Source organism: Dama dama, chromosome 16 (assembly GCF_033118175.1).
Source record: "Dama dama isolate Ldn47 chromosome 16, ASM3311817v1, whole genome shotgun sequence".
Taxonomy (NCBI): Eukaryota; Metazoa; Chordata; class Mammalia; order Artiodactyla; family Cervidae; genus Dama; species Dama dama.
Window position 1 is genome coordinate 6,706,752 of NC_083696.1, and position 27,112 is coordinate 6,733,863.

The window sequence follows — 27,112 nt, forward strand, 5'->3', positions numbered from 1 at the left end:
AGCAGCAGAGACATTTTGTAGAGTCCTAGTGAGCCATCTCAGAGAAGGCAGTGGCACCCCACTCCAGTCCTCTTGCCTGGAAAATCCCATGGACGGAGGAGCCTGGTGGGCTGCAGTCCATGGGGTCGCTAAGAGCACTACTGAGCGACTTCACTTTCACTTCTCACTTTCATGCATTGGAGAAGGAAATAGCAACCCACTCCAGTGTTCTTGCCTGGAGAATCCTAGGGACAGAGGAGCCTAGTGGGCTGCCGTCTATGGGGTTGCATAGAGTTGGACACGACTGAAGCGACTTAGCAGCAGCAGTGAGCCATCTACTTTTAGAGTGTGGCCCAGTGTTCCACAGGGTGACTGTGCTTCCTGCCTGTGGACCACCACCAGTAGACCCACGTATTGCACAAGGCATCAGATTGTCCCCTGAGCACTTTATGGAATGGGGGCAATGCTTGGTTGAGACAACCAACCAATAGTCACGGTGCAAGAGTCCTTCCCCTGATGTCACAGATTATGCTGGAATCTAGATGCATGATTCTGAGACACAGATAGATTGGGGCCAGGACACACGACCCAGGACCACTCTGCCCCCTAAGTACCAATGATCACATCTTCCAGTTCAGTTCAGTTAAATTGATAAAGAGAGGTGTGGTAGGGCTCAGCAAATGCACCAGAAGCAGCACAGCTCAAAGTACACGGTTGCCAGCAAGCAGAGCCTCAGGAAACAAGCTAGCCAGTTAGCAAACCAAAGCAAGAGAATAAAGGACCCCCCTGCCCATCCACCCCACCCCGGGATGGTGGCTATTGCCTAAACACTGCTTATTATGCCAGAGGTTGTGGTTATCCTGCAGAGGGGGACCCACCCAAAACTTGGCTCAGATGTTGAAATGGATGATGTTATCCACCCACCAAGTGGATATGAGAAGGCTTCTAAGTCATGGAATGAGGGCTTATGGGAAGAGCAATGTGGGCCCCCTAGCAGGTTCAGAAATGACTTGAAAGCAGGAAAAGGAGGCCATCAAGGTTTTTATGGTGACTTGGAGATGGGGCTGCAGTGAGGATTCTCACGCAGGAGCTAGGACTTGTGTGGTTGGGACCTCCCACTGACACCACAGGTGGAAGTACTTGAGCTTTCTTAGCAGCATGTCCGGATATAGGGCAGAAGGTGAAAAGAGTATGGGGGGTTTTGAAAGCTGTCAACCTCAAATATCCAAAAGGGAGTCAGATTCTAGTACAAAGTTTTATCAAGATTACAAAGCTCATTTGTCTTAGGTTTTTGAGGGGGCTTCCCAGGTGGCGGAGTGCCACTGCAGGAGATGAAAGACGTGGGTTTGATCCCTGAGTCGGGAAGACCCCTTGGAGAAGCAAATGGCAACCTGCTTGAGTATTCTTGCCTGGAAAATTCCACGGACAGAGGAGCCTGGTGGGCTACAGTGAGTGGGGTCGCAAAGAGTCAGATACGACTGAGCACACACACACAGAGTTAGATATTATTTCAGCATTTTAGAAAGGCAGAAAATTCAGTTTCTGAGAGTTTCATTGAGGGATTCCCAATAGAGTAGAATCCGGGGTCGGAGATAGGGACTGGTGCATTTTCAAACTACCTCTTCTTCCACCCTGGCCTCCCTGGGTCTCTGAAGAGATTCTTATTCATACGCTGCCGCCTCCGTAAGATTGGAGCTTCCCTGAGCCGTGGGTACTGATAGGAATAAATGATACAGCTCTGGGCAGGAGAAAAAAAATGAACACAACCACTTGCATTGTTACTTGAACGGTCATGGACGAATGGATCACTTTCAGCCTCTGAATTGCTTTAATGTGATGTGAGCCTCATGCTGGCCCCAACCCCTCACTTTTCCCTGGAATGCGGTGCCTGTGTTCCTGATACGCCCCCTTGCAGGGCCCTTCAGCAAGCAGATCCTCTCAACTAGAAGCAGTCTTTTCCTAAACAGTTAGCACTCCATTTCTATCTTGCACCGTTGATCTTTATCTGTATATTTGTATTCTTTTTTTTTTTACATTCCGTATCTCTGCAGCCAGACTGCAAGCTACCTGACTGCAGGCAGGGTTCATGACTGATTCATCTTTGCATTCAGTACTCATGTAACTACTGCAATGAGCAAAACACAGTAGATGTCGTGTATGTCTAGTGAGTAAGTGAATGAATAAAAGAAAGAATTAAATCTAAATATTAATATTCTGTGAAAATATGCAGTGGCATTATAGTTATAGCCAGGTAAACTGAGTAAATCACCTAAAGAAAAATCCTGGCTTTATTTTTATAGGAAAGATATGCATTTGACTTACAGTCATCAAACTCTTATTCACTCCAGATTTCAGTAAGTTACTAAATAATTTTCCTTTGAGGGAAATAAATGTTTACCTCACCAGTTCCTATGATTCTGCTATCACAAAAATGTGGGTAACCTTTTCATACATTTAATTCACTATAATATGATATTTTCCACTATTGAAAGTTTATAAAATGAAACTCTTATAAGCAGAAAGTCTGCTAAGTGCTTTACATCGATCATCTCTTCAGAACAATGCAGTAAACAGTATCATTTTATTATTTATGAAGAAACTGAAGCTGAGAGGCTAAATGACTCAGTGGTCAGAGAACTAACACGTGAGGGAAACAAGAATGAACTCAGCCCCCGCAGGCTGACAAAGCCCAAGTTCCAACTGCAATATATTACCCCCACCTAACAATGAGATTTATGGCTTATTTTGATTTTTGTAATTATTTGAGTTAATGAATATTGACCTAGAAGAAAAATGCCTTTATGCTAGCCATGTAGAGGGATAGGTAGACGTGCTTGTTTCTGCCAAGAGTCAAGATGCCATCCTACTGACTTTCATCAAATCATTAGCCTCTAGCTTTTATGTGCAGCTTTCCTAGTGGGAAACATTGCTGTCAAAGTTTTGCCTCTGCCCCTGCGGCGATACCACTTTTCTTCCAATAGGCTTTTTAATTAAGAAACTGAGCAATGTGGTTGAATCACCAGTGCAGGTCTGAAATCTCCCCCAGTGTCAACTTGAAAAATCTGCATCAGTTCACCATGGGAGGTGGGGGACTGGGGGAGGAGGTCTTTGCCCCCTACAATGGAAATCACATTTCCTGAGCACCTCCCATTTTCTGAATGAGCAGCTTTTATACATACTGTCCCATTAGTATGTTTTAATTCTCACAACAGCCCTTTAAAACATAACTTGTCATCTCCTTCTACAAGATGAGGAAACAGTGGCTCAACAGAGTGGCAATAGTTAGCAAGAGACCCAAGGTCACGACAGTTGGGGTAAGCAACTGGACCGTGGTGGGGAGGATTACAAAGTACAGGTTCTTTCTCCTCTAATGTAAACACGACAAAATTTCGGCAAGAATGACACAAAAACATTGGCGTGGGGGTGGAGTGGTGGGGGGGCGGAAACTCAGCCACAATTCTAGTTGGTAAAGTAAAATCATAGAACTGGAAGAGACTTTAGTGATGATCAAATCCAACTTTCTCTTTATAAGGATAGGCAAGCTGATGCAGAGGTATGGGGCTCATCCGAGGCCACATAGCTAGTTTAGGAGCAGAGCTGTGATTCAGAGCCAGACCAAGGCCAGCGACTTTCCCACTGGAATGCGTTGCTGATCCCAGAACTTCCTAACTTCAGACTTTGGGTACCATGAATATTCATGATATTGACAAGATATAGCCAAAGTTCTGGAATGTTAAGTATTTTGCTAAACAGCCTGCTTGCTCACCACTGCCCTGCTTGTAACATTCACGCAGGCATCTGCTGTTTCTTATCTGTAATTTGCTTTGTGATCCCTTGAGAAGCTGCATGTCTTGAGTGCAGATCAGCAGCCTAGTCAGGTACAAGGTAGAGCCCTGCGTTTCCTACTAGGCTCTGCCTTGCATTTCCCTCCTATGGAGCTGGTAACGCTTCACTTTTAAGAGGCCATTAATTAGTACAAGATTAAAGAGTACAACTGCTTAAGCATTACTTGCCTTACCCACAGGAACACGAAGACTCCAGGCAAGTTTATCCTGCTGATTGGAATAATGGAGTAGCCCTCTGCAGACTCTCTCAGGCTGGAGAGCACATTGGGATTGACTCTCACCATCATTCAGATAGTGCCTATCCCTGGCCTTTGAGGAAGACCAGGGCAGTGGAATTCAATTCCAAATGCTCCAGAAAGACTGTAAAATAGCTTATGAGAAAGTTATAATATTACTTAACTTTTATTTTTATTTCTGAACATTTGGCATAGTTCCAGGCTCACAGTAGGTACTCAGATATGGAAGAAATCATTGTTCCAAAACCTTAAATTCTATATAATAACTCAGAATGATGGGGTTTCCCAGGTGGCACAGGTGTTAAAGAATCTGCCTGCCAATGCAGGAGTTTGTTTGATCCCTGGGTTGGGAACCTCCCCTGGAGAAGGAAATGGCAACCCACTCCAGTATTCTTGCCTGGAGAATCCCATGGACAGAGGAGCCCGGCAGGCTACAGCCCATGGGGTTGCAAAGAGTCAAACACGACTGAGTGATATTCACAAACAGCACATTCACAACAATAAAGGAAAGCAGGGACTTATTGAACCTGTAAGTCATTTGTCTTTAGTTTTCTTTTTTTTTTTTACATATCTTACTCTCAGGTAAACTCTTTTGTATCCTTCATCCAATGTAAGAGTGTTGTGTTAGGAAGACTCAGGTTACAGGAGGGCCTACTGTCACATTAAGTCATATAAATAGCCAATGAAATAAGTGAGGACATTCTGTGTATTAAGCATCATGCTACATGTTCTTAGCTAGAGATTAAAGCTAACCCTCAGTAAAACTTATTATATGGGTAAACAATTGCAACACGGTAATTTATGCAGTGACAGAAACATAAAGTAGGTAGAATGATAGTAGAAAGGAACAGGTGACCAGATTTATCTGGAGACTTAGGGCTAGGAGGAGAAATGTCAGAGAGGGGTTTCAGTTGGGAAATAGGAAGCTGTAACAACAGGAAAGAGGGGAGGTATTATTTGGAGTCGTCTAACAACTGAAACCCACTCTTGAGACAACTTGGCTGATTGAGTATGCCAAGAATGGTAGCAGGTATTTTAACATTTATTATTTTACATGTTACACCCATCATATAGGCAAAAATCATTTTCATCTGTTTCCAGAAGAGGAAGGGTTAAGTGACTTGCCCATAGCCACATGGCCAATAACATGAACTGGAAGATAAGTGATGCTGTGATCAGTGGTTTTCAGATCATGTTCTGTAGAGTCGCAAGAGTTTAGCAGTTGTACCCACTTTAGGTGAGGGCTTGTTCTTCTGGCCCACAAGCCTGCTTCTGTCAGAATAGCTGCTTTTCAATCTATTTTACATGACAGACTCGCATGTGAGGCTTTATCTGAATAAAGCAATCACTGCCCTTATTCAGATAACAAGAAAACACACACACACACAAATGGCTGTAATTCAGTAGAGTCTTGGGGCTATACTCTGTAATTTAGTCAACGTGGTAGATAACTGAAAATTGACTGTCCCAAGCACAGCCTAAAATATCACAGCAAAGGAACAAGAGCATTCATATTTACTTCTATTCTGAACCAGCAGGTAGCCTGCTGCATTTGAAGGCCAAGGCAGGAGTGTGGTTCAGAGGTGGGGTAGACCTAAATGCTGAATGCAATAGTGATGGCACTTCCTCCCAAAAGCGTAGGCAGCAGGAGGATTCCTGGCATTGTTACTTCAAGCCAGCCAGCAATGTTATATCCATTTCTCTGTCGCAAACCTTGTGCCAAAGTCCTCGGCCACTGTTATTGCCTCAGCAAGTCCCCGCTGACAGCAAAGATAGACCTCCTGCTGCCAGGTGCCCTCACAGATAAAGTGGCTGTAATAACTGGTGGAGTCATCCGTGATGCACTTTTAATTGGATCTATTTCCTCTCAATTATATAATCTTTAGAAATCAGATGCGCGCTCATAATCAGAGCACGGGGCTTTCTCCAGGTGTAAAGCACAAGACAAACTAGTCCAACATCATTTTAATTAGCTCCTTTCCTACCCTTTGGCAGCTATCACAACAGAAGCCAAAAAAGCAACGCCACTATCACCATTTTTTTTTTTTTTTTAAGTAGCTTGGCTTAGCAGATTTTGCTTCTGTGCAAGCAAAGTATATTCTTTGACTTGTCATTAGCCCTGCACCCAGACCGCACAAGACTTTGCTTGGTAAACACCAGAGCCTGAGGAACCTTGTCACAAAGTCCCTCACCCACCTCTGGTCTTCCTAAAAGCACAGGTTTCTGAACTTTAATTGTAAAGATAAAGCAGATGGTGGATGCTGAGTTTAGAACATGGCGTTGGTGACTATAGACTTTGAGGGCTGAGTCTGTACACATGTATGTGGGAGTAAGTTTTGGATTATCTCTACGTAACGGTGCTTTTTGCTGAATGGTGACCTAGGTAGCTTCATACTGCTCTCAGAAAATGCAAGGTTAGGTCTGGAAGCAAAGCAGCAAGGCACAACTTATCCTTCCCCTCCCCTCCCCAATCTCAGATTCAATTAAAAGACATGAACACGAGTGATGAAGAAACAGTTATTAATTATTTAATGCTTGATAGAGGGATGGAAATAAATCCCCCAACCAAAATTATGCACTCACTTGGGGAAAATGCACAATGAGGACCCAACACTTTTGTTTTAGTAATGAAAATGAGATGAGTCCACCTCCCCACTTTCTTGGCCCTGGCCTGTGTGGTACAATTCTGCAGACAGCTCCTACCACAGGTCAGCGGAGAGAGGTAATATGAAAAATGGATGTGCTCTAGAGACTACTCATTAATGTCTGCTGACTATAGTAGCATTTATTTTTATTTCCATCTTCCTGTGCTTTGGCATAACTTTTCTAATCCATATGCTCCTTTAAAAGGCAAGTGATTCCCAGGCTAAAGTCTTCAACACCAACCAATGGGGGTCGATCCATTTTCTGCCCTGGATCCTTGGCCACACCTGCAATTAGAGACCAATCCAAGATATCGCAAAACCCCTAGAGCCAGGAAAGTACTGCCTCCCGGTGGGGAGTGTGGTGCTCCCGTGGTGGCACTAAGCGAATGGTCTCTCAGATGGTAAAGGTGGTCAGACCTGAGACACCACGTCACAGGGATGTGATGTCTGAAGTGTCACAGAAAGGTGAAGGAGGTCCCACTGCAGCGTGCACAATGAACGCAGCAAGTTAAAGGGAAAGCGCCACCGACGGAGCATGTTAGAACAGGAAGGAAGGAAGGAAGGGACCAGAGTTACCAAAGCCAAAAGTGGGGGAACTCAACAAGGACTCAATACAAGGGGCGATTTCAAATACAGGGGCAGAAGGCTCTCTACTGAAGCCTTGGAAGGGCCTATGTTCTAATCAAATGTCAGCTAACCTCAAATCACGTGTCCTATGGGGGATACTGCATCTGTTAAAGCTCTAAACTTTGAGAGAATAATTAAAACAAACAAACAAACAAAAAAACCTGCTAAAGACAGAGCTTCTAAACTTCTAGGACTAGCCAGTTGGAGTCAAGACACAGGCCAAGTCTACTCTACAGTACCGCCAACAACCAAGGGATAAGGGAAGGTCAGGTGGTTGGGGAGCAGAAGAAACGGATATTCCCCAGCCCCTAAGGGGTAGAGTATCTTCTCAGATGGTAGCTGTAAATCTTGATGCAATGATCCCAACAGTCCAGGACCAGCAGCTGCCCCTTTGGAGTGAGGGCGATGCCCACCGGACAAGTGAGCCCCTCTCGAATAAGGACGCTGTAGCCCCCACCCTTGGGGAAGTGGAGGATTTCCTTGCGACTGCTGTCGGCCACGATGAGATCACCACGGGCGTCCACACACATGCCGGTGATGCAGCGGAAATCCTCGTTCTCCGAGAAGAAGTGGCTGATCTGGCGACCCAGCTGCCCGTCAGGGCCCACGGAGCCGATGGAGAAGCCGCCCTCCAGGTGGTGCTCGTTCTGCCAGTTCTCCAGGTTGAGACCCAGGCCCTGGGTGAAGTAGACGGTGCCTTCAGCGTCACAGGCGACAAACTTGGGCCGCACGGCGCTGCAGAGGCAGCTGTATTTGACCACCCCCGCGCCTCGGTCAACCGTGAAGCACCAGAGCTTTCCACCTTCCACGTCGGTTACCACAAACTGGCCGGACGGGAGGGCTGTGATGCCCCAGGGTTTGCTCAGCTGGCTCCGGTGACAGGCCACGCAGTGGCCGTCCAAGGTGTATACCTTGAGCGAGTTGTCGTAGCTGTCAGTCACGCCGATCAGCCCGTGGCAGTTCATAGCCACTGACAGAGGAGTGAGGTTGGGCGGGTCGGCCCCAAAGAAGCTCAGCACAAAGCTATCCATGGCGCTGGAGCTGCGGCGGATCTCCTTCAGAAAGCCTTTGCGGGTAAAGACTTGTATGCGGTAGTTGCCGCGGTCAGCAACCAGCACCTCGCCTTGACTGGTCACGTAGAGACTGACCGGGAGGTTGAACATGCCCGGGGCGCTGCCTTTGGCCCCCATCTTCTTGAGAAAGAGGCACTGCTGGATGTTGCCGGCCGGGTCGGAACCCCGCTGCTTGGCAGGTGAGGCCCTCGGGCTGGCCCCCGCGTCCTCGGGGCTCACGTCCATCTCTCTAAACGTAGCCGAGGAAGGGGCGGCAGAGGCCGCTGCCTCCATGGCCCACGAGTCTTCCATGTTGACCGTCCGGGGCTTCTTGACCGCCTGCCCGATCTGGAGAGGGCCGACGTGGCCGACCTTGAGGAGCTCCACGTCCTGCAGGGTGAGCTCCCGGGGCAGGCTGGCGGTGAGCTCGGGCTCCTCCTCGTCGGCTGCCTCTTCCAGGAGCGCCACGTCTGCCTGCTTGATCTTGGCCAGGAAGTAGTCGCAGCGGGACACGGCCTGCACCTCGGCGATGTTGAGCAGGTAGCTCTGCTCCTCCACCACCTGACTGTTGGACTTCTCCACCTCGGCCAGCGAGCCCGTGAAGAACTTCCGGGAGCGAGCCAGCTCCTCCTGGACCCTGCGCTCCTCGTGCCCATACTCCTGGAGGACCGCCTTATACCGGGCCTGCAGGTCCTTGGAGACGCCCTCCAAGGCCACCTTCCGCCGCTGCAGCTCTCCCGTGAGCTCCCGCAGACGCGCCAACTTCCGGCCGAAGTCTCGCCGCCGCTCCTCCGCCGCCTCTTTGACCGGGAGCGCGCAGTGCCCCGGCGGCGGGTGCTCCGCCTCGCGGCACGGCTCGCACACCACCACGCCGCAGCTCCGGCAGAACTGCCGCGGCAGCCGCCGTCCGCAGGAGCGGCACATGAGCAGCCCCACCGCCTCGCTGAGCCCCGCCTTGTCGATGATCTTCAGCACCGTCAGGTTGTCGGTCAGCTGGGCCAGGCTGGTGATGAGGGTGATCTTGCTGCAAAAGGGGCAGCGGACGCCGTTGATGCTGCTGGCCAGGAGCTTCTCCAGACACTGGCAGCAGATGGTGTGGCCGCAGTGTAAGAGTTTGGGCCGCAGCTGCTCCTCCGTGAAGGACTCCATGCAGATGGGGCATTCCAGCACTTCCCGCAGCGCGTCCAGGTTCAGGTGAGAGGCTGCGGCCGCGGCCATGACTCTTCTTTCCAAGGGGCCTGCTAGCACCACCCGGGACTGAATGGCTGAGCGTTCATGCTCTGGAGGGACAAACCCTGCTAAAGAGAAAAAGAAGCCATTATTCCACTGCCTCTGTGAGTTCATTCACTCAAGAAACATGTAGTGGATCGTGATCATCACTCATTCAGTCACTGACTGGTGTGGAAGGGCAGACTGGGGAATGATTATAAGGAGTCTTCAGAGCCAAAATGAGACCGTGGAACTTCATTCTGATGAACATAGAGAAACAGTGCATGTTTTGGAGCAGGGAACGGATATGATCACAGCTTTGAATGGAGTTGGGGAAAAGGGAGAGAAACTAGTTTGGAAGATACTGCAAAATTGCCTGGCGAAGGTTCTGGGCAGCCTGAACTAGGGAGCAGGTTGTGGAAATGGAAAGAAGATGCCTTTAAGCAATATGCATAAGTACGATCACTAAGATTTGTTAGCCAAGTGGACTGGGGTGGGAAGAGGTGGAGCTAAGAAGGCCAGAGACTCAAGCCTGGATGATCTGAGAAATGGTAGTGCCTTATCAGGAGAGTTTATTTTTGGTCTGAAACACACCCACCCCTCCCTACCCCCCAAGCAGTACCTGCCATGAATTCTCCCACCCTCCTCCATTCACATGTGCTCATGAAGTAGAACCACAGACATCCCAGTGTTCTGCAGCCTTATGTCAGTGTCAATTTATACCCCAAAAGTAGAATGAATAATTCCAGCAAGGTGAAGCACAAGGATAAATCCAGCCCTTCTTAAATGCAAATCCTACAGCTGCACCTGTGCAGTCTTGTGATCTGCAGATGGTCAACCATTGAGGAGGAGGAAGAGAAGCTAGCTTGGTTTTAAAGGCAATGCAGCAAGCTGAGGAAAGCTTTGCAAATGGCATCAATTCTTTTTCCACCCATAGGGGAGTCTGTGTGGAGATATGTATTACAAATTGTCCCCCGTATTTAGCTTTGCATCACAGTCTGACAGATATTTAGGAGTGGCTGTGAACCATTTGTCTAAGGTCTACCCAACCTCCCTGAAATCCCATTTTCCTTCTACTGGAAGAGAAAGAGTATACATCTAGTGCCTACTATATGCTAGACATCAGGCTAGATGCTCCGTTATCTGTGTGTGCACCCAAGCGCTCAGTCATGTCTGACTCTGCGACCCCACGGGCTATAGCTCGCCAGGTTCCTCTGTCCATGGAACTTTCCCGGCACGAATACTGGAGCTGGTTGGTATTTCCTCCTTTAAGGGATCTTCCCAACCCAGGGATCGAAACTGCGTCTCCTGCATTGGCAGGCAGATTCTTTACCACTGTGCCACCTGGAAGGCCCAGATGCTCCATATACTTAATCTCATTTAATCTTCATAATGACCCTGGGATGCAGGTACTATTTTTATTACCATATTTTACAGATGAGGAAGCTAAGGCTCAGAAAAACTGGCTCAGGGTCGCATGGTGCAAACATGGGGGAAGCATGCAGAACCGATACCTTTGCTTAACCCAACATTACTTCAAGCTTTTTCTTTTCCTGTCACATAATACTTATTAACATTGGTCTCTGGACCATACTCTGAGAAATACTGCCTTATAGCATATAATTTTCTCCACAATTAATAAAGAATGAGGTTTAGCTGCCATAGAGTGGGTTAGATTGATTAGTTGAGTGACCCACTCCCACACACCAGCCTGGCAACCTATTATAACTCAAAATCCATGCCTCAACAAAAATAACACATTACCACCTGTCATGAACCTAAAAGGTCTCATGTGAACATCTGATGCTGTGAACGCTAAATACTTAAATGTCATGGGTCTGGGTGCAATAGTTTAGAAATACAGATAGAAACCTCAACTCAGGATCCGTGCAGACCTCCTCAATTCTAAACCAACAGCTTCAGCGCTCTCTTTCATCATCTGGGACAACAGACTGAGGGCGACATTTGGTATTTGGATCCAGAGCATGTTACCTCACAATGCACGGGGACATCTGTTCTCAGAACTGGCACTGCAGATCAGCTAATTAAACAAGTCTGCCAACTTGTAAAAATACCAGCACATTCTTTCTCCAGTTTTCTGAAATATCATACCACCTCCTTCAATTAAAAAGCTTCCTGCCTCCCTCTTCAAGCCATCCACTTAAAAAAATGAATTTACTATGCCCACGTCTATGTCCCAAAATACCTCAGCTGTCTGCAGCTCCACCAGGCTCTCTGAGGCAGAAGAGAACGTCAAGGATTCCTTTCCTAAAGCTGCCACACTTTGCCAGGAAGCATGAAGTCCCATCACTAAAGCATCAGGCATGGAGACGGCCTCAGACCTGGAAGAGGCCTGGACCGTGTCTTGGGAACTTGAGAACACTGCTTTCAGCAGGAGCCTCGTCTGATACGCAGCTATGTGACATGCAGATATGGCTCCTCTCTTCCAGAAGGCTACACCTTGTAAAACCAAAAGGAATTCAGATGGGAAGTCAATTTGAACTCAATTTCCCTTGAAAAGATGTACCTGTGAAAGGAACTATCTTATCATCCCAAGTCTTTAAGTTAGCTGCCCATTTTCTGCCAGCTGTGAAATCTAAAACCAATCAGAACGAACCCTCAACCTGTTATTTATAATGCTGGCTGCCTTCCTGGTACTACCAATGTATTTCCTGTTGTGCACTTTGTACTGTCAACTCCTGTCCCATCACTCTCACTTCATCTCAGCTTACCCCACCCCGCCACTAATTTCTTCGATCTCCTGATTCAGACTGCGCACCTCATAGTGATATTAGCCTAGCTCTGACTCAGCACCAGATGAGAATCTACCCCTTAAGCTGTTTTTGTTCCAGCTGCCCTAAGACTCACGAAAATTCTGTAGTCAAACCCTGGCTGCTTTTGGCACCACTAGCCTTTCCCAGTCCATGATATAAATAACAAGGGGAGCAGAATAATAATAAAAACCCAGGAACCTTGAAGTCAGACAGAACTGGGAGCAAATCAGCATGTTGTGGGCCAGGAGGCAAGTTATTTAACCTCACTAAACCTATTTTCTTGCCTTGTAAGAAGGTTATTGTGATAATTAGGGATAATGCATATATAAGTGTTTAGCCTGGAAACTGGTAGGTATGCAATGAAAAATTGCTCTGTATCATAATTTTAGTAACAATCAGAACACTAACATTAATACCAGGATGAACAAAGCATTCACTTTACAAACTGCACTGGAAAGGATGAAGAATCTTTAGTCTTACGGCATATAAAGGCACATAAAGATTGCTAATTAACCGTTCAGCTCTGAAGGAATTTGATTTGAGGACACTAGATATCCATGTCAGAAACTGGATGGGCATGTGAATTCACAACTTCTCTTGTGCAGAAAATACCAAGAGGGGTACACAGTTAACTATGCAATAAAAAATAGTTTTTTAGTAGTAGCAGGAGCAGCAGCAGTGGCTACCATCCAATGAGAAGGAATGAATAGGCACTTTTCAAGAGGTGACAGTACCCAAGATATGGGATGATACATTTCAAAAATTAAAATTCTGAACCTTCCCTGGAGATTGTTTTCACTGATCTCAGAATCAAAGGATTAGAGATGACCTTCAAACCTCCATCCAATGCTTGAATCCCTACCATGAGATACTGTCTATTCCCTATACCTCTGTTAGCCCCTTGGGGGACTTAGGCTATGAACAAAACTGGAGGACTTTAAGCAATTAATTAAACAACAGATCTTCACTAAGCACACAGAATGAACCCAGCTCCATGAAAACACTGGCGATCCAATTTTGAGCAAGAATAGACAGGAACAGAGCTCTTCACACAGAAACTAGAAAACATGTGAAACTACCTGCACTTTCTCTGATAGGACATAAAAGTTCATCCTATTACTGATATGCTCCGCTGGTTTGGGTTTTTTGCAAGGCTTTCACATTTCCTTTCATGATCGCTTTATAAACCTTATTTATTCCTCCAGCTTGAATTGAGTGCTTATCAAGTGCGTAACGGTCACTCTCCAGGAGTGGCTAGCAGGGCTGATGTTAAGAAAGTCAGTGAGGTGTTCATCCGACACTCACCCAGTTCTGTGGTGGGGGAGAGGATTCTGAATGTCAGCTTACTCAGGGCACTTAAGGTACCTGCCAACAGCTAAGATAAACTCCACAAGCAGGTACTTATAGGGAACTGCAAGCCTGACTCCACAGCTGCACCTGTCTGGGACGCACAAAACCACCCAGAAGGACATGTCTATGGGAAAGAAAACTCTAGTTAAAGCAGGCCAAAGGCAGGTTAAATCAGTAATGGAGTCTGCTGGAAAAACACTTGGCTGTCTTACTGTCCTCCAAAACTATAGGACTGAGAAAGGATTTCTGCATCTTCAGGTGACACGAGGAATATAGGACAAGGGGAAAGTCAGCAGTCTTTTCGGGGAACTTCCAATTCATCTCAACCCACTCAACTCTGAGCTCCTTTCTCTGCATATAACACACACCCATTTAATCATGAGGTATTGATGAAAGGATCGGGAAGTGGAACCTGGGAAAGGTACAGGAGGGGAGGGGAATTTGGGGGAGACTGGAGGGGGTTGCTTAGGTTCACAGATTTGGCAGAGCTACACTCAGTCCCCTTCTGGCATCAGCTTCCTCTCATAATTGCTACCTCTCAAAGCACCATTCACTGAAAGTCAGGCACTTTTTTACAAATTACCTCTTGTCATCACTATGTGACGTATGTGTTATTCCTCTTTTTAAATAAGGAAACTAGGCTCAAAGAAAAGCAACCTGCCCAAGGTCTCAAAGCTATGAAGCAGTAGAACTAAGACTCACATCCAGGTGTGTCAACTCCCAGCCATGAAAAACACACCTCTTCAAAAGATGTATTACAGTTTTCTAGCTAATTACACTACCATTAGCTCTAGGCACTCTGGCTGAGAGGTTGGTAAAGACACCTAAGAATGGCTTTTTAAGTCTGACTGTTCTACTCGAAGGCGCTAAGGGAAGTAGAGTCACAGAGGCAGCGCGTCAGTATGTGTGGACAATGATCCACTTCAAGGGCCTGGTAAACTTTTGACCACCAACCACTCTCCAGAGGGCTCTTAAGTTTTGGAAATACCTTCCTACTAAAACTAGTATAATGTAACTTGTGAGTCAGATAGATCTGGACTCACATCCCTGCTCTGCAATTTGCTATGGAGCCTTGGGTAAATCATTCAGCCTGTTCATTTTTTCATCTGTAAAATGTAGAATAGCACCTGGATTGTTAGTAAGACCATCGGCAGGATTAACTGAGATAATGCACACTCAATAAATGGTAGTTATTTGTGTTTTCAATAGATTGATGTTGATAAGAGCAAGTACATGCCCATGAACACCTAGTGAATTAGCAACAGAGGAAAGATTTTGAACTTCAGATCTCCGATTCCCAGACTGACTCAGTTTCCATTACACATCTTCATTAGGGGTTTGCATGGATATTCCAGCAAAGTCTCTGGTCTTCTGATGCAGTACTACTCCGTTTCTGAACTGCAGCTAGTCCTTGAGCTGACAGAGCAAATGTCGTTATTCTGTCCCAAGGGAAAGAAGCCCACGAGAGATCATTCAGAACAGGAGTTACTTTCCAGAGTATGGGTGCCATCAGCCTGGGCCCCTGCTATGAAGTGATTTTTCTAGCCAATGGCCTCCATACCTCATCCTCTAGTTTCTTGCACCTCATCCTGTCTGCCAACAATAAGCTCCTCCCCTTATGTACCCATGGGTCCTGGTGTAGGAGCAAATCAAGAACAAAGTCCAGGGCTACTCCCTACCTAGTCAGATGGATTTATTCCCTTTAGAGTTCAGTTTGATAGTGATACAGACTAGGCCTTTCATGAAAGAGGAATGGGCTGAGGTAGATATAGTAAGACTGAGCAGGTCCCAGCAAAGAAAAAGCAAGGGAAGAGAGAATGTACCAGATTACAGAGACCTGAACAGGAGCCTCCTTTTGCCATCTCTAGCTATGGAACCTGAGACAAGTCACTGCCTTAGCCTTAGCTTCCTTACATGTAAAACTGAATGCTGTAGCTTGCTTAGCAGGGCCGTTACGAAAACTGAGTAAAGGAAGCAGATATGAAAGTTAAAAACTACTAAATCACTAAGCACTTACTACGCACCAGACACTAAACATTTACTTCATTATAGATTACCATCACAGTAATCTGTGACATAGGTCCTGTTACTAAACCCTTTTTACAGATGAAGAATGGGAGGTTAAGTAACTCACTCAGGATCACACAATCAGGAAGAGATAGAGCCAAGATCTGAATCCAGGATATGTGATAGAGCAGAGTTCCTCAGCTTTGGCGCTGTTGACATTTTGGGCCGGATACTTCTTTTGTTGTGGAGGCTGTTCAGTGCACTGTAGGATGTTTAATGGTATTCCTGGTGTCTACCTAATAGGGGCCAGTAGTACTCTACAACCCAAATGTGACAACCAAGAATGTGTCCAGACATCACCAGATCCCCCCTGGGGGATAAAACCACTGCCACTTAGGAACCATTTCTTTAGAACTTGGCACAGGGCTAAATGCTCAATGCATCTGATATCCCCTTTTCTTGTCTCCCAGCTCAAACACCTCATTCACAGAGCCACTGTTTTGAACCTTCTGTAGAATTAATTCTATCTACTTATATAACTGATAAGAAGATAAGACCTGATATCACGTTCCACTCATCCCCTGGAGGAATCGCACACTCTCTGTCACCACAGCTTGGAGGGACACGCAAAGCTGAGCTTGGGCAGATGACCTTGAATCGTCTCCTGCTTTATGACTGGTCATTCTCTTTTCCTCTGAAGCCAACCACTTTCAGTGGGTCCATGTTCAGAGTGGAGTGAGTAGTCATACCATGGCTGCCTCATGATGAGGTGAAGTGAAAGTCGCTCAGTCGTGTCCAACTCTTTGCGACCCCATTGACTCCACAGTCCATGGAATTCTCCAGGACAGAGTACTGGAGTGGGGAAGCCTTTCCCTTCTCCAGGGGATCTTCCCAACCCAGTGATCGAACCCAGGCCTCCTGCATTGCAGGCGGATTCTTTACCAGTTGACACACATGAGGAGGGATGTCTGGTTAACAAGTGAGGGAGATTCTGCCTCTTGCAAGGAAACTCAGGTTCCATTACGAGTCCTGATCGCAAAGGGTGAAGACTTTCTTGCTGAATCCCTGAACTCTGCGAAACTTCACACACTCATAAACAGTTTCATGCATTGCTTCTAGGTCTTTGGGTCCCCAGAACTCCTTTGCTTCCTATACAGAGACTTCTGGAAAATTCCTTTCGCAATCCAAGACACCAAATCCATAACTCTATTCAGTCTCTTAATTCTACAGACCAACCAGTACCTCTCCACCCCACCGTTCCACCCTTGCTAAATCTTGTTCTGAACTCTCCTAAGAATCCCAGCCTTTGGGGCTCTTCATTGCAACCCCCACCAACTCCTCCCTCATGTGTCCTCGAATCCCCCAGACAAAGATCCTTTCATCTATTTCCAAGTCGCTGCAGCCTTCAGCCCTGCATCGCAGTTAAAACCCGATCCCACACCTCAGATCTGTGCTCTCCCTCAATCTGAGCCCCCACCCTCTGGGTGCCAACAGGGACCCTGCCCCCCTTCCCACCCACCCCCCCACTCCCCCCACCCCCAAACCTTGCTCCTTCCTCTTTTCCCCACCCATGTCATGTGCCGCTTCAAACCTCAGGCAAGTCTCTTCTTCCTGCTGAAGAGGTCTTGCTTCTCGCTGACCCCTCGATTTTCCTCAGATTCCACTCGGGGAAAACGCTTCCTCCTCGGCAATTAGACTAGCCCCGGACTCTGCTCCCTCTGATCTCAGATCTCACCCCGCTCAAAGCCTACTGCCCCCAGACTCTGTCAAATCACCTGAGATTCTGCACCCCGCATCTCATCGAGGCTCCCCAGTCCCTTCATACTGCCGATATTCTGCACCCCTGATCCCTCCAGGGCCCTCGGGTCCCCTCCCATCTCTCAGATGCTGCACCCGTCTCCCCTCAGGGCCCCACATTACCTCATACCTCCCGAGATGCTGCACCGCGAATCTCGGAACCCCTCGCTCCCCTCCCGGGCTGCATCTCCTCCGAGCTCCTCAGCCCCCGCGAGTTCGCCCCAAGCCTGCCTCTAGCAACCCACCCCCGGCGCCCCTCCCCACATACACCCACCACGGTCCTGCCCCTCGGATCCGGTCCCCCAGGCTCTGCCATTCTGGCGTGGACCGACCGCTGCACGCCGTCACAGCCCGCCGTCACAGCCCATCGTCGCGCCGCTCGGCCACCGCCCGCGACTCCGGCCGCGGCCCCGCATCCCCCACCCTCCAGCCCGCCCCCTACCTGACCGCCCGCGGCTCCGACGCGTCAGCCGCTGCCAGCCCACCGGCCCGCCGCCCTCTGCGCACGCGCCAGCGTGCGCCTCTTGGCGGGCGCCAATTCGTAGAGCTGCCTGTCCGTCACCGCGCCCCGCCCCCCACCCGAGGCATGCTGGGGGTTGTAGGCGGGCGGACCTGAGCTCGCGGCCCAACGCCAGGTAGCGGTGGGCTAACCCTCCGCAAGGAGCTAGGTGTCTTGGGGGCACGTATTTCAGCTTTCTGTCCCCGTTGTACGGTTGAAGAAACCGAGACCCAAGTTCAGTCAGCAAGTCGGGAGCTAAACCGGAACTCGTGTGTCTGAGTGCAGGCTGTGTCAACCCCTTTGCTAAACCGTAGCCTCCGGTGAATGGTCCTCAACCAAGCCTTGGCATCTCTCAAAGACCGCTCTCCGCCTCAGCTTTGCCATCTGAGAAATGGGCCAAGGAGAGACCACAACGCTCACTTTGGGGCAAGCACAAAACCTGGCTGCGCTTAGAAACAGTGCTTCTGGGCTCTTCTCCCGGTGATTCAGTGCAGCCTAGAGATAAGCTTATCTGATGAGTAAATTGCCTTTATGAAGGATTCCTACTCCTGCTCAGCTGGGAGGCCGACTGGGGACGTAAAGATAGGAACACTCTCTGCAGTCTGTCCCTGCAGATTGAAGCTTCCCGTGAGCCTAAACCCAAATCTAGTTTTTGGGCAGCCAGAAAGGGGAAGAGTCTTCACAGGTGAGAAATGGTCTAGCCTGTTGGCTGTCGAGGACCTGTAGCCCCTGGATAGTTTGGGGTCAGCTACAATACCTGGCAGCTCAGCGGTAAAAACTGCCCCTGCAATGCAGGAGAGACAGGTTCAATCCCAGGGTGCGGAGGATCCCCTGGAGAAGGAAATGGCAACCCACTCCAGTATTCTAGACTGGGAAATCTCAGGGACAGAGGAGCCTGGTGGGCTACAGTCCATGGGGTTGCAAGAGTCAGACACGACTTAGCAAGTAGACCACTACTGCCACCAGCACAGGTTCCTGTGGGTGACTGTACAGTATAGCTTAGGAACAGAGAGAGGTTGGAAGGAGGCTGGGCTTGGATTTGACATCCTGGGTAGGTAAGGCGACCCTTCACAATGACAAAGCAACAACCAAAAACAGTAACAAGCCTAAGTGTCATGCTGCCCTCAAACCCTTCACATGCACAGTTCGCTTAATCTTCCCAGTGACCCTGTGAGACAAGCAACTGATGCCCAGGTGATTAAAATAGCAGGGCCCCGTATTCATAATCATAAAGCCCAGACTGCAACCTGATTCTGAGAACCCCACCTCTTAACCATGATTAATCTCTCTGCCCACTTCTTTATTTCTAAGTGAAAATGAGGTTTGCTTTAGGATTAACTGAGGTTATTAATATATAGTGGTTTGCATTTAATTAAGGGTATGCTCACAGCATGCTCGGCAAGTAATTGCAAGCTGATAATTTCTCACAAAGCATATACCAGGTTGGGTTTTAATTACCCACTTCCCTGCGATTGTCACCAGTCAGCTATGATCTCCCTGAAGGACAATGCGTGTTTGTTGTCATATCTGTTAGCACTGTGTCCAGCACGTAGAAGTTGCTGAGTGAGTCAGATTCAGAAATGTGACCTTAGGCAAATCACATCCCGTCTAACCTAGAGTTATTTTAGCTGCAAAATAACTGAGTGGGGTCAATCGGATAAGAATGGACTGTTTTTTGAATAGCAGCAATATACCAGGCGCTCCATAGATATTGTCCTATGTCACAATTAATCTTCTCAACAATGATTCAAGTAGGCATCAGTTACTTTATCTCACAAAAGAAGCAACCGATGCTCAGCAAGATTAAATGACTTGTCTACAGTCACCTTCTGGGAAGGAACAGGGCTGGAGAATAAACCCAGGTCAGTTAGGCCCATGACATGCTACAAACCCCTGTCCAAAGACTACCCACACTGGCTATCTTTCTATTTTATTAAGTTTTGTTTTTAAGCCTCAAGAGAGGAGACGTGATATTTAGAAATGTCAACTTTAAAAATATTCACAACCTAAAAATTGAGAGCTGTATTTTATTTGGTGGGAACTTTTAGGACTTTAGGCCCAGGAGACAGTATCTCAAGAGATCCTCAATGAGCTTCCCCTAAGACAGGAGAGGAAGAGCCAGGTTACATAGAAGTTTCACAGCAAAGGGCAGATAGTCTGAACATCAAAAGGTTATCGGTAATGAAAGAAAACCAGATATCCCAAGTTAAGGAATTTAGAGCTTTTCTATGCATGGGATGGAGAGGGAAATGGCAACCCACTCCAGTATTCTTACCTGGAGAATCCCAGGGACAGAAGATCCTGGTGGGCTTGCGTGAGTCCATGGGGTCACAAAGAGTCAGTCAGGACCAGGCGACTAAACCGAAACAAAAGAGCATACCTGAGAAGATGCAAGAGTCTGAACTCACTGAAATCATCCCTTTCATGTGCATCTCAGCTATCGAGCCGGTATCCTGTGTTTCACATCCTGAGCTCCCTTGGGGCTCACTGTAGGGAGTAACTGCAGCCTGACAGATCTTAGAGAGCAGGTATTCTCCTTCTTGAGTGCCCTTAGGGCTCATCAACTCATATTGGAGGGCTGCAATCACCGATAACTGACTTCCTTGTTTAATGATATGGCAGGCAATATTCCATTTCTCAGGCTTCCCTGGTGGCTCAGACCCTAAGAATCTGCCTGCAATGCGGGAGACCTGGATTTGCTCCCTGGGTTGGGAAGATGCCCTGGAGGAGGGCATGGCAACCCACTCCAGTATTCTTGCTTGGAGAATCCCATGGACAGAGGAGCCTGGCAGGCTACAGTCCATGGAGTCTCAAAAAGTCTGACAGGACTGAGCGACTAAGCACACATTCCATTTCTCAGTTATTCAAAGGAAAGTGGGGCAATTGCTTGTCATTATGACCCCAGAGCTTGGTCCTATTAAGGCAGAGACACTCAGATGAGCTTTTCTGAGCAGCATTGCCAGGGAAAATGAGGGGCTGCCCTCTGCCCTGGGTTTCTGCCATGTTGGAGACTTAGTGCAGTGGATTTCACCAAAATGGGAAGAAGCCTCTCTGGACAGAAGCCTGCCATTCTTCTACCAGCCACTGTGTTGCAGGCAGGGGCGATGGGAGAGTTGAGACCTCACCTATACCCCCTCCTTAGACCAGATGGGGAGTTAGTACCCTATTTGATGAAAATCACAGTTACAAGCCCATAGTCTCAATTCAGGACTCATCGTATTTTTTATACTGACCTTTCCCCTATCAGAGAGAGGAGCTAATGGTTACTCCTGATAGTCTGGAGGTATAATCCAATTCTGTGTTCCAAAATCAAACAACAAAAACTTTTCTTTTCTCTTAAAAAAGAAAATAAAACAAAAAAATCCTGTTTGCCTTAAAAAAATGTTTAAATTACTCACAAGTTAAATTAATTACCTTGCTTCCCACAAAAATCTCCAAGTAAACACCTGGGGAAATGCACTTATTTTAATCTTCTGGCTTTGCATATCCTTGACACATTATTAGTTTTCCACATACAGAGACATTTTAAAAATACTGTTTGTGGAGTACTTTATTCAGCATTTTACATAACTTTTTTTTTTTTTTTTCCATTTAACATTTATACCACTTGTATCAGTTTCCTTGGGCTGTTATAACGGACAGTCACAGACTGGGTGGGGTGAAGCAGGGAAATGTATTCTCTCACTGCTCCGGAGGCGAGAAGTCTGCAATCAGGGTGGCAGCGGGGCAAGACGTTCTCTGAGCTCTCTAGGGAGGATCCTCACGTTTCTCTTCCAGCTTCTGGTGACCCCAGGTGTTCCTTGGTTCATGGTAACAAAACCCCAGTCTCAGCCTCCAGTTTCATATGGTCATTTTCCCCCCTGTGTGTCTCTGTCATTACATGGCATTCTCTTTGTGTGGATCTGTTGATTGGGAAAAAAAAAAAAAAAAAAGCACAGCCTAAAAGTTGAGAATTATAATTTACTTGGCCAACAATCTGAGGACGTAAGCTCAGAAGACAGCGTCTCGGATAGCTCTGAGGACTGCTCGCAGAAGTGAGGGAGGAGCCAGGATAGATAGTATCTTTGCAACAAAATCCAGATAGTCGGAACATCAAAAGCTTATGGTTAAAGAAAACCAGAGCTTCGAGTTAGTGAACGTAGTGCTCTTTTATGTATGGGAAGATATGATAATCTGGGTTCATTGAAATCATTCCTTGGATTTGCACTTGGACTGTCTAGGGCCAGTAGCCTACTTTTCTCTGGCCTGAATCCCCTCAGGGTGCGTAGTTGGAGGTGGTCAGCAACAACTGCTGACCTGATGGCTACACTATCCTTTGTCTATTGATGCAGCAGGCAACATTTTTCATTCACATCTGCGTCTTCTTATAGGGACACCTGCCCTATTGGATTGTGATCTCCATGTTACCCAATTAAAACTCCAGACTTCATCTTAACTAATTCCTCTGCAACAACCTTATTTTTAAATAGTCATGTACTGACATACTGGAGGTTAGGATTTCAGCATATCTTTTTTTTTTTGCGGGGGGGGGGGGGGACACAATTTAACTGATAACATCCGCATATCAGCTAAGTACTGTTTTCTGCATTTCTAAGACGATCAGTAGTTTAACCTCTCTTTTATTCTCTTTAAAGCAGTGATAACAATGGCTAACTCACAGCATTGTTGGGAGCAAAATAAGATAGGATGTTAAGCACTTTCATATTAGCATGCTGCCTAATGTACAGTAATGTTCGTTGCATCACATTTATTATTAGGTTTGCTTATGAAGTCCGTCATGTGCAGTGGAGGGCTTCAGAGTCAGACAAACCTGGGTTGGAACCCCAGTTCCAACGACCTGAAAGGTCATTTTGGGGAATAGATTAAATGATTTGAAGTGATGTTTGGGAATTTGTTGCAACTGACAAACTGGGTGACCTTGGACAACTTACCTAGCCGTTCTGTACTTCCATTTTCAACCTCTGCAAAATGGGAATAATAGTAGTAGGTGGCATTGGTGGTAAAGAACCTGCCCGCCAATGCAGGAGACTTAAGAGATGTGGGTTCAATCTCTGGGTGGGAAGATCCCCTGGAGGAGGGCATGGCAACCCACTCCAGTGTTCTTGCCTGGAGAGTCCCGTGGACAGAGGAGCCTGGCGGGCTGCAGTCCATGGGGTCACAGACTTGGACATGACTGAGCGACTAACCACACATACTCCTCATACTAATGTTGTAAATGGTAGATGACTTAATAGATCTAAAGTTTTTAGAGCCCTGCCTGAGTTAGTGCTCTGTGAACAATAGCTGTTATTGTCATTATTATTATTAGTTATGACAAAGGGGCTTCCCTAGTGGCTGAGTCGATAAACAATCTGCCTGCAATTCAGGAAACCTGGGTTCACTCCCTGGGTCACGAAGATCCCCTGGAGAAGGGAATGGCAACCTACTCCAGTATTATTGCCTGGAGAATTCCATGGACGGAGGAGCCTGGTGGGCTACAGTCCATGGGGTCACAAAGAGTCGGACACGACTGAGTGACTTTACACACACACACGCATTAAGACAAGATGTTCTTTTTTCCTTTGCATGCTAGCAGCTGAATGCTGAGGCGAGAGGTAAATGCTTTGTTTATGGAAAATAAAGTAGAAAATGTAAGGAATTAAAACTCTAATGCATCCTAACCAATTTGTCTGAGTCTAGAGATTTATAACTGCTAGAATTTTCATGAAATAATGGAAAATTTAATCTACATATCTATATTACTTATATTTATCACCGGATAACAAACTACCCCCAAACTTCTGTGCTTTGAAACAACACAGATTTCTCATCTCACAGGTTCTGTGGGTGAGGAATCTGAGCACAGCTGAACTAGATCTGATCCATGGTCTCTCACGAGGCTTCAGTCAAGTTATTGACCAGGGCTGGGGTCTCAGCTGAAAGTTTTGGGAAGGATCAGTCTCTAAAATCACCTGGTTGTGGTTGGAGTGAGGGCTTCAGTTCCTTGCTGGCTTTTTGGCTGGAAGCTTCCCTCAGCTCCTTGCCCCAGCTGCTGCTGCTAAGTCGCTTCAGTCGTGTCCGACTCTGTGTGACCCCATAGACGGCAGCCCACCAGGGGCCTCCGTCCCTGGGATTCTCCAGGCAAGGATACTGGAGTGGGTAGCCATTTCCTTCTCCAATGCGTGCATGCATGCTAAGTCGCTTCAGTCATGTCTGACTCCGTGCGACCCCATGGACAGCAGCCCACCAGGCGCCTCTGTCGACGGGATCCTCAGCAAGAATACTGGAGTGGGTTGCCATTTCCTTCTCCTCCTTGCCCCAGGAGCCTCTCCAAAACAGCTTGTTTCATCAAAACCAGCAAAAGAGAGGTCACAGTCTTTTGTAACCTGATCACAGAAGTGGCACTGCTCAATGCTGCTGTATTGTTGTGGATTTTACTCAAGTGGAAGAGGTTATATCTGGCAGTGTGTAGCAGGAGGTAAGATCATCACGGGTCGTCTTAGAGCCTCCATCCCTCTGACTCACCTCTCCCGCTCCCTCTCTCCTTTCTTCTCTCCCCCTGTCAGTCTTATTCTACTTATGTACATTTCTAGCCTTTCATCTGTCTGTCACTTATCTACTCTCTGCTGAAACTCTGACCCTAATCTCTGTATGCCTCCTCTATCCTTGTGTGTTTCTCAACCTAGCCTACACTCGATACCTAGTAGATGCTCAGTAAATGTTAGAATTTGATTTAAATTTACAGCATAAAAGAGAATTTTTAAAGGGTCAACTTTATGCATCACCTTAATATAATCCTTATGTTGGTTATACTTACATAAATGTAAATAGTTACCAAGTTCCTTTTTAATCTGTTCTTACATACTTGTGACTATGCCGAGTCGCCAACATTTTTTTTTTGTAATATGGAATAATGTTTGAAATCATATAAACTGGCTCCATATAACTCGTCAAATTGACAAAGCCGTTTTTAAACATTTAACCATCACAAAGAAGACCGCGTAAATGTCCTTACGCAGGGAGGTTTTATGCTTTCCTTTGTTTTGATTTATTTTCTTGTACGGATATGGAAACAGCTGGTTTAGGACTTTGAATCTTTATTTTAGCATAATATATGCTTCTATGCATGGACCAGACCGAGTTTGCAGTGGTCTGAACTTGTGTGGATCAAGTGTCACTGAACCACACCTGGGTCTGCTCGCCCAGGGGCAGTTAAGCCCATCTGCAGACACAGGGCTGTGGTGAAGCAAAGAGCAGTGTTTATTGCAGGGCACAGAGCAAGGGGTCCAGGTATTTAGTGCTCAAAAGTCTTGAAAATCCCAGCGAGTTTCAGGGAGAGGTTCTTAAAGACAAGGTGAAGGAGGGGGGGTTGTAGGGTGTGTGATCAGCTTTGTAGGCATTCTTCTAATTGATAAGGTAATCCGGAGTCAATATCATTGGCTGTCTCGATTCAACCCATCTGGGGACTATGTGCTTGTGGGCAGCGTGGAGTTAACTTTTTCCACCTGGGGGCAGGTTTCAGTATCTGCAAAAAAGCTCAAAGGATATGGCTCAGAATATTATCTATAGACCTTGAGGAGGAACTACTTGACTTTGTTTAATGTCTAAACTATTATTTTGTCTTGCCTGACTGTTTTCCTTTCTTTCTGCATTCCCTCACTTCCCGGGTTAAATTTACTCTTCGGAAATTGGAAGTGGTCAAGCAGGAGATGGCAAGAGTGAACGTCGACATTTTAGGAATCAGTGAACTAAAGTGAACCAGAATAGGTGAATTTAATTCTGATTACTGTTACGGCTACTACTGTGGGCAAGAATCCCTTAAATGAAATGGAGTAGCCATCACAGTCAACAAAATAGTCCGAAATGCAGTTCTTGGGTGCAATCTCAAAAATGACAGAATGATCTCTGTTCATTTTCAAGGCAAACCATTTGATTTCATAGTAATCCACACAAGTTCAGACCACTGCAATGCCCCAACCACTAATGCCAAAGAAGCTGAAGTTGAACGGTTCTATGGTGACCTACAAGATCTTCTAGAACTAACACCAAAGAAAGATGTTTTTTTCATCATAGGGGACTGGAAAGCAAAAGTAGGAAGTCAAGAGATACCTGGAGTAACAAATTTGGCCTTGGAGTACATAATGAAGCAGGGCAAAGGGTAACAGATTTGCCAAGTGAACAATGTTGGTCACAGCAAACACCCTCTTCCAACAACACAAGAGAAGACTCTACACATGGACATCACCAGATGGTCAAAACCAAAATCAGATTGGCTATATTCTTTGCAGCCAAAGATGGAGAAGCTCTATACAGTCAGCAAAAAATAAGACCAGGAGTTGACTGTGGCTCAGGTCATGAACTCCTTATTACAAAGTATAGTAAAGTATTAGTCTCTCAATCGTGTCTGACTTTTTGCGACCCCATGGACTGTAGCCCTCCAGGCTCCTCTGTCCATGGGATTCTCTAGGCAAAAATACTGGAGTGGGTTGCCATTTCCTCCTCCAGGGGACCTTCCCAACTGTACATAAAGGAGACTTCATTAATGTGCATTAGGAGATACCCCAGGTTAACATGTTACAGAAAACTGTCTCTTGAGTCTTTGAATTCTATACCAATTCTATACCCCTGGTTGGCCGATTGCTTGTTTCTTGCTGCAAAATTCAGACCTAAATTGAAGGAAGTAGGGAGAACCACTAGACAATTCAGGTATGACCTAAATCAAATCCCTTATGATTATACAGTAGAAGTGACAGATTGAAGGGATTAGATCTGATAGAGTGCCTGAAGAACTCTGGATGAAGTTTGTGACATTCTATAGGAGGTGGTGATCAAAACCATCCTCAAGAAAAAGAAACACAAAAAGGCAAAATGGTTGTCTGAGGAGGCCTTACAAATAGCTGGGAAAAGAAGAGAAGCGAAAGGCAAAGGAGAAGAGGAAAGATATTCACATTTGAATGCAGAGTTCCAAAGAATAGCAAGGAAAGAGAAGAAAGCCTTCCTCAGTAATCAGTGCAAAGAAATAGAGGAAAACAATAGAGTGGGAAAGACTAGAGCTCTCTTCAAGAAAATTAGAGATACCAAGGGAACATTTCATGCAGAGATGGGCACAATAA

The 27,112-nt window shown here is 46.6% G+C and overlaps 2 protein-coding genes across 11 annotated transcripts in view; one reads left to right on the forward strand and one right to left on the reverse strand.

Annotated features, from left to right (window-relative positions):
* The window catches only part of ASTN2 (astrotactin 2), a 988,998-nt gene that overhangs the window by 751,447 nt on the left and 210,439 nt on the right, over window positions 1-27,112 (forward strand). The window lies entirely within an intron of this gene.
* Window positions 5,455-18,026, reverse strand: TRIM32 (tripartite motif containing 32). 8 transcript variants are annotated; one of them, XM_061163306.1, is made up of 3 exons: window positions 17,964-18,026; window positions 11,800-12,053; window positions 5,455-9,682 (listed from the first exon to the last, which is right to left on the reverse strand). In XM_061163306.1, the coding sequence occupies exon 3, from the start codon at window positions 9,600-9,602 to the stop codon at window positions 7,641-7,643; it is 1,962 nt and encodes a 653-aa protein (XP_061019289.1). In that variant the 5' UTR covers window positions 9,603-9,682; window positions 11,800-12,053; window positions 17,964-18,026; the 3' UTR covers window positions 5,455-7,640. The 8 variants fall into 8 exon arrangements, with proteins under 8 accessions (XP_061019289.1, XP_061019293.1, XP_061019287.1 ...); XM_061163310.1 differs by lacking the exon at window positions 17,964-18,026 and adding an exon at window positions 17,796-17,932 and having other exon boundaries at window positions 5,455-9,679; XM_061163304.1 differs by lacking the exon at window positions 17,964-18,026 and adding an exon at window positions 17,796-17,932.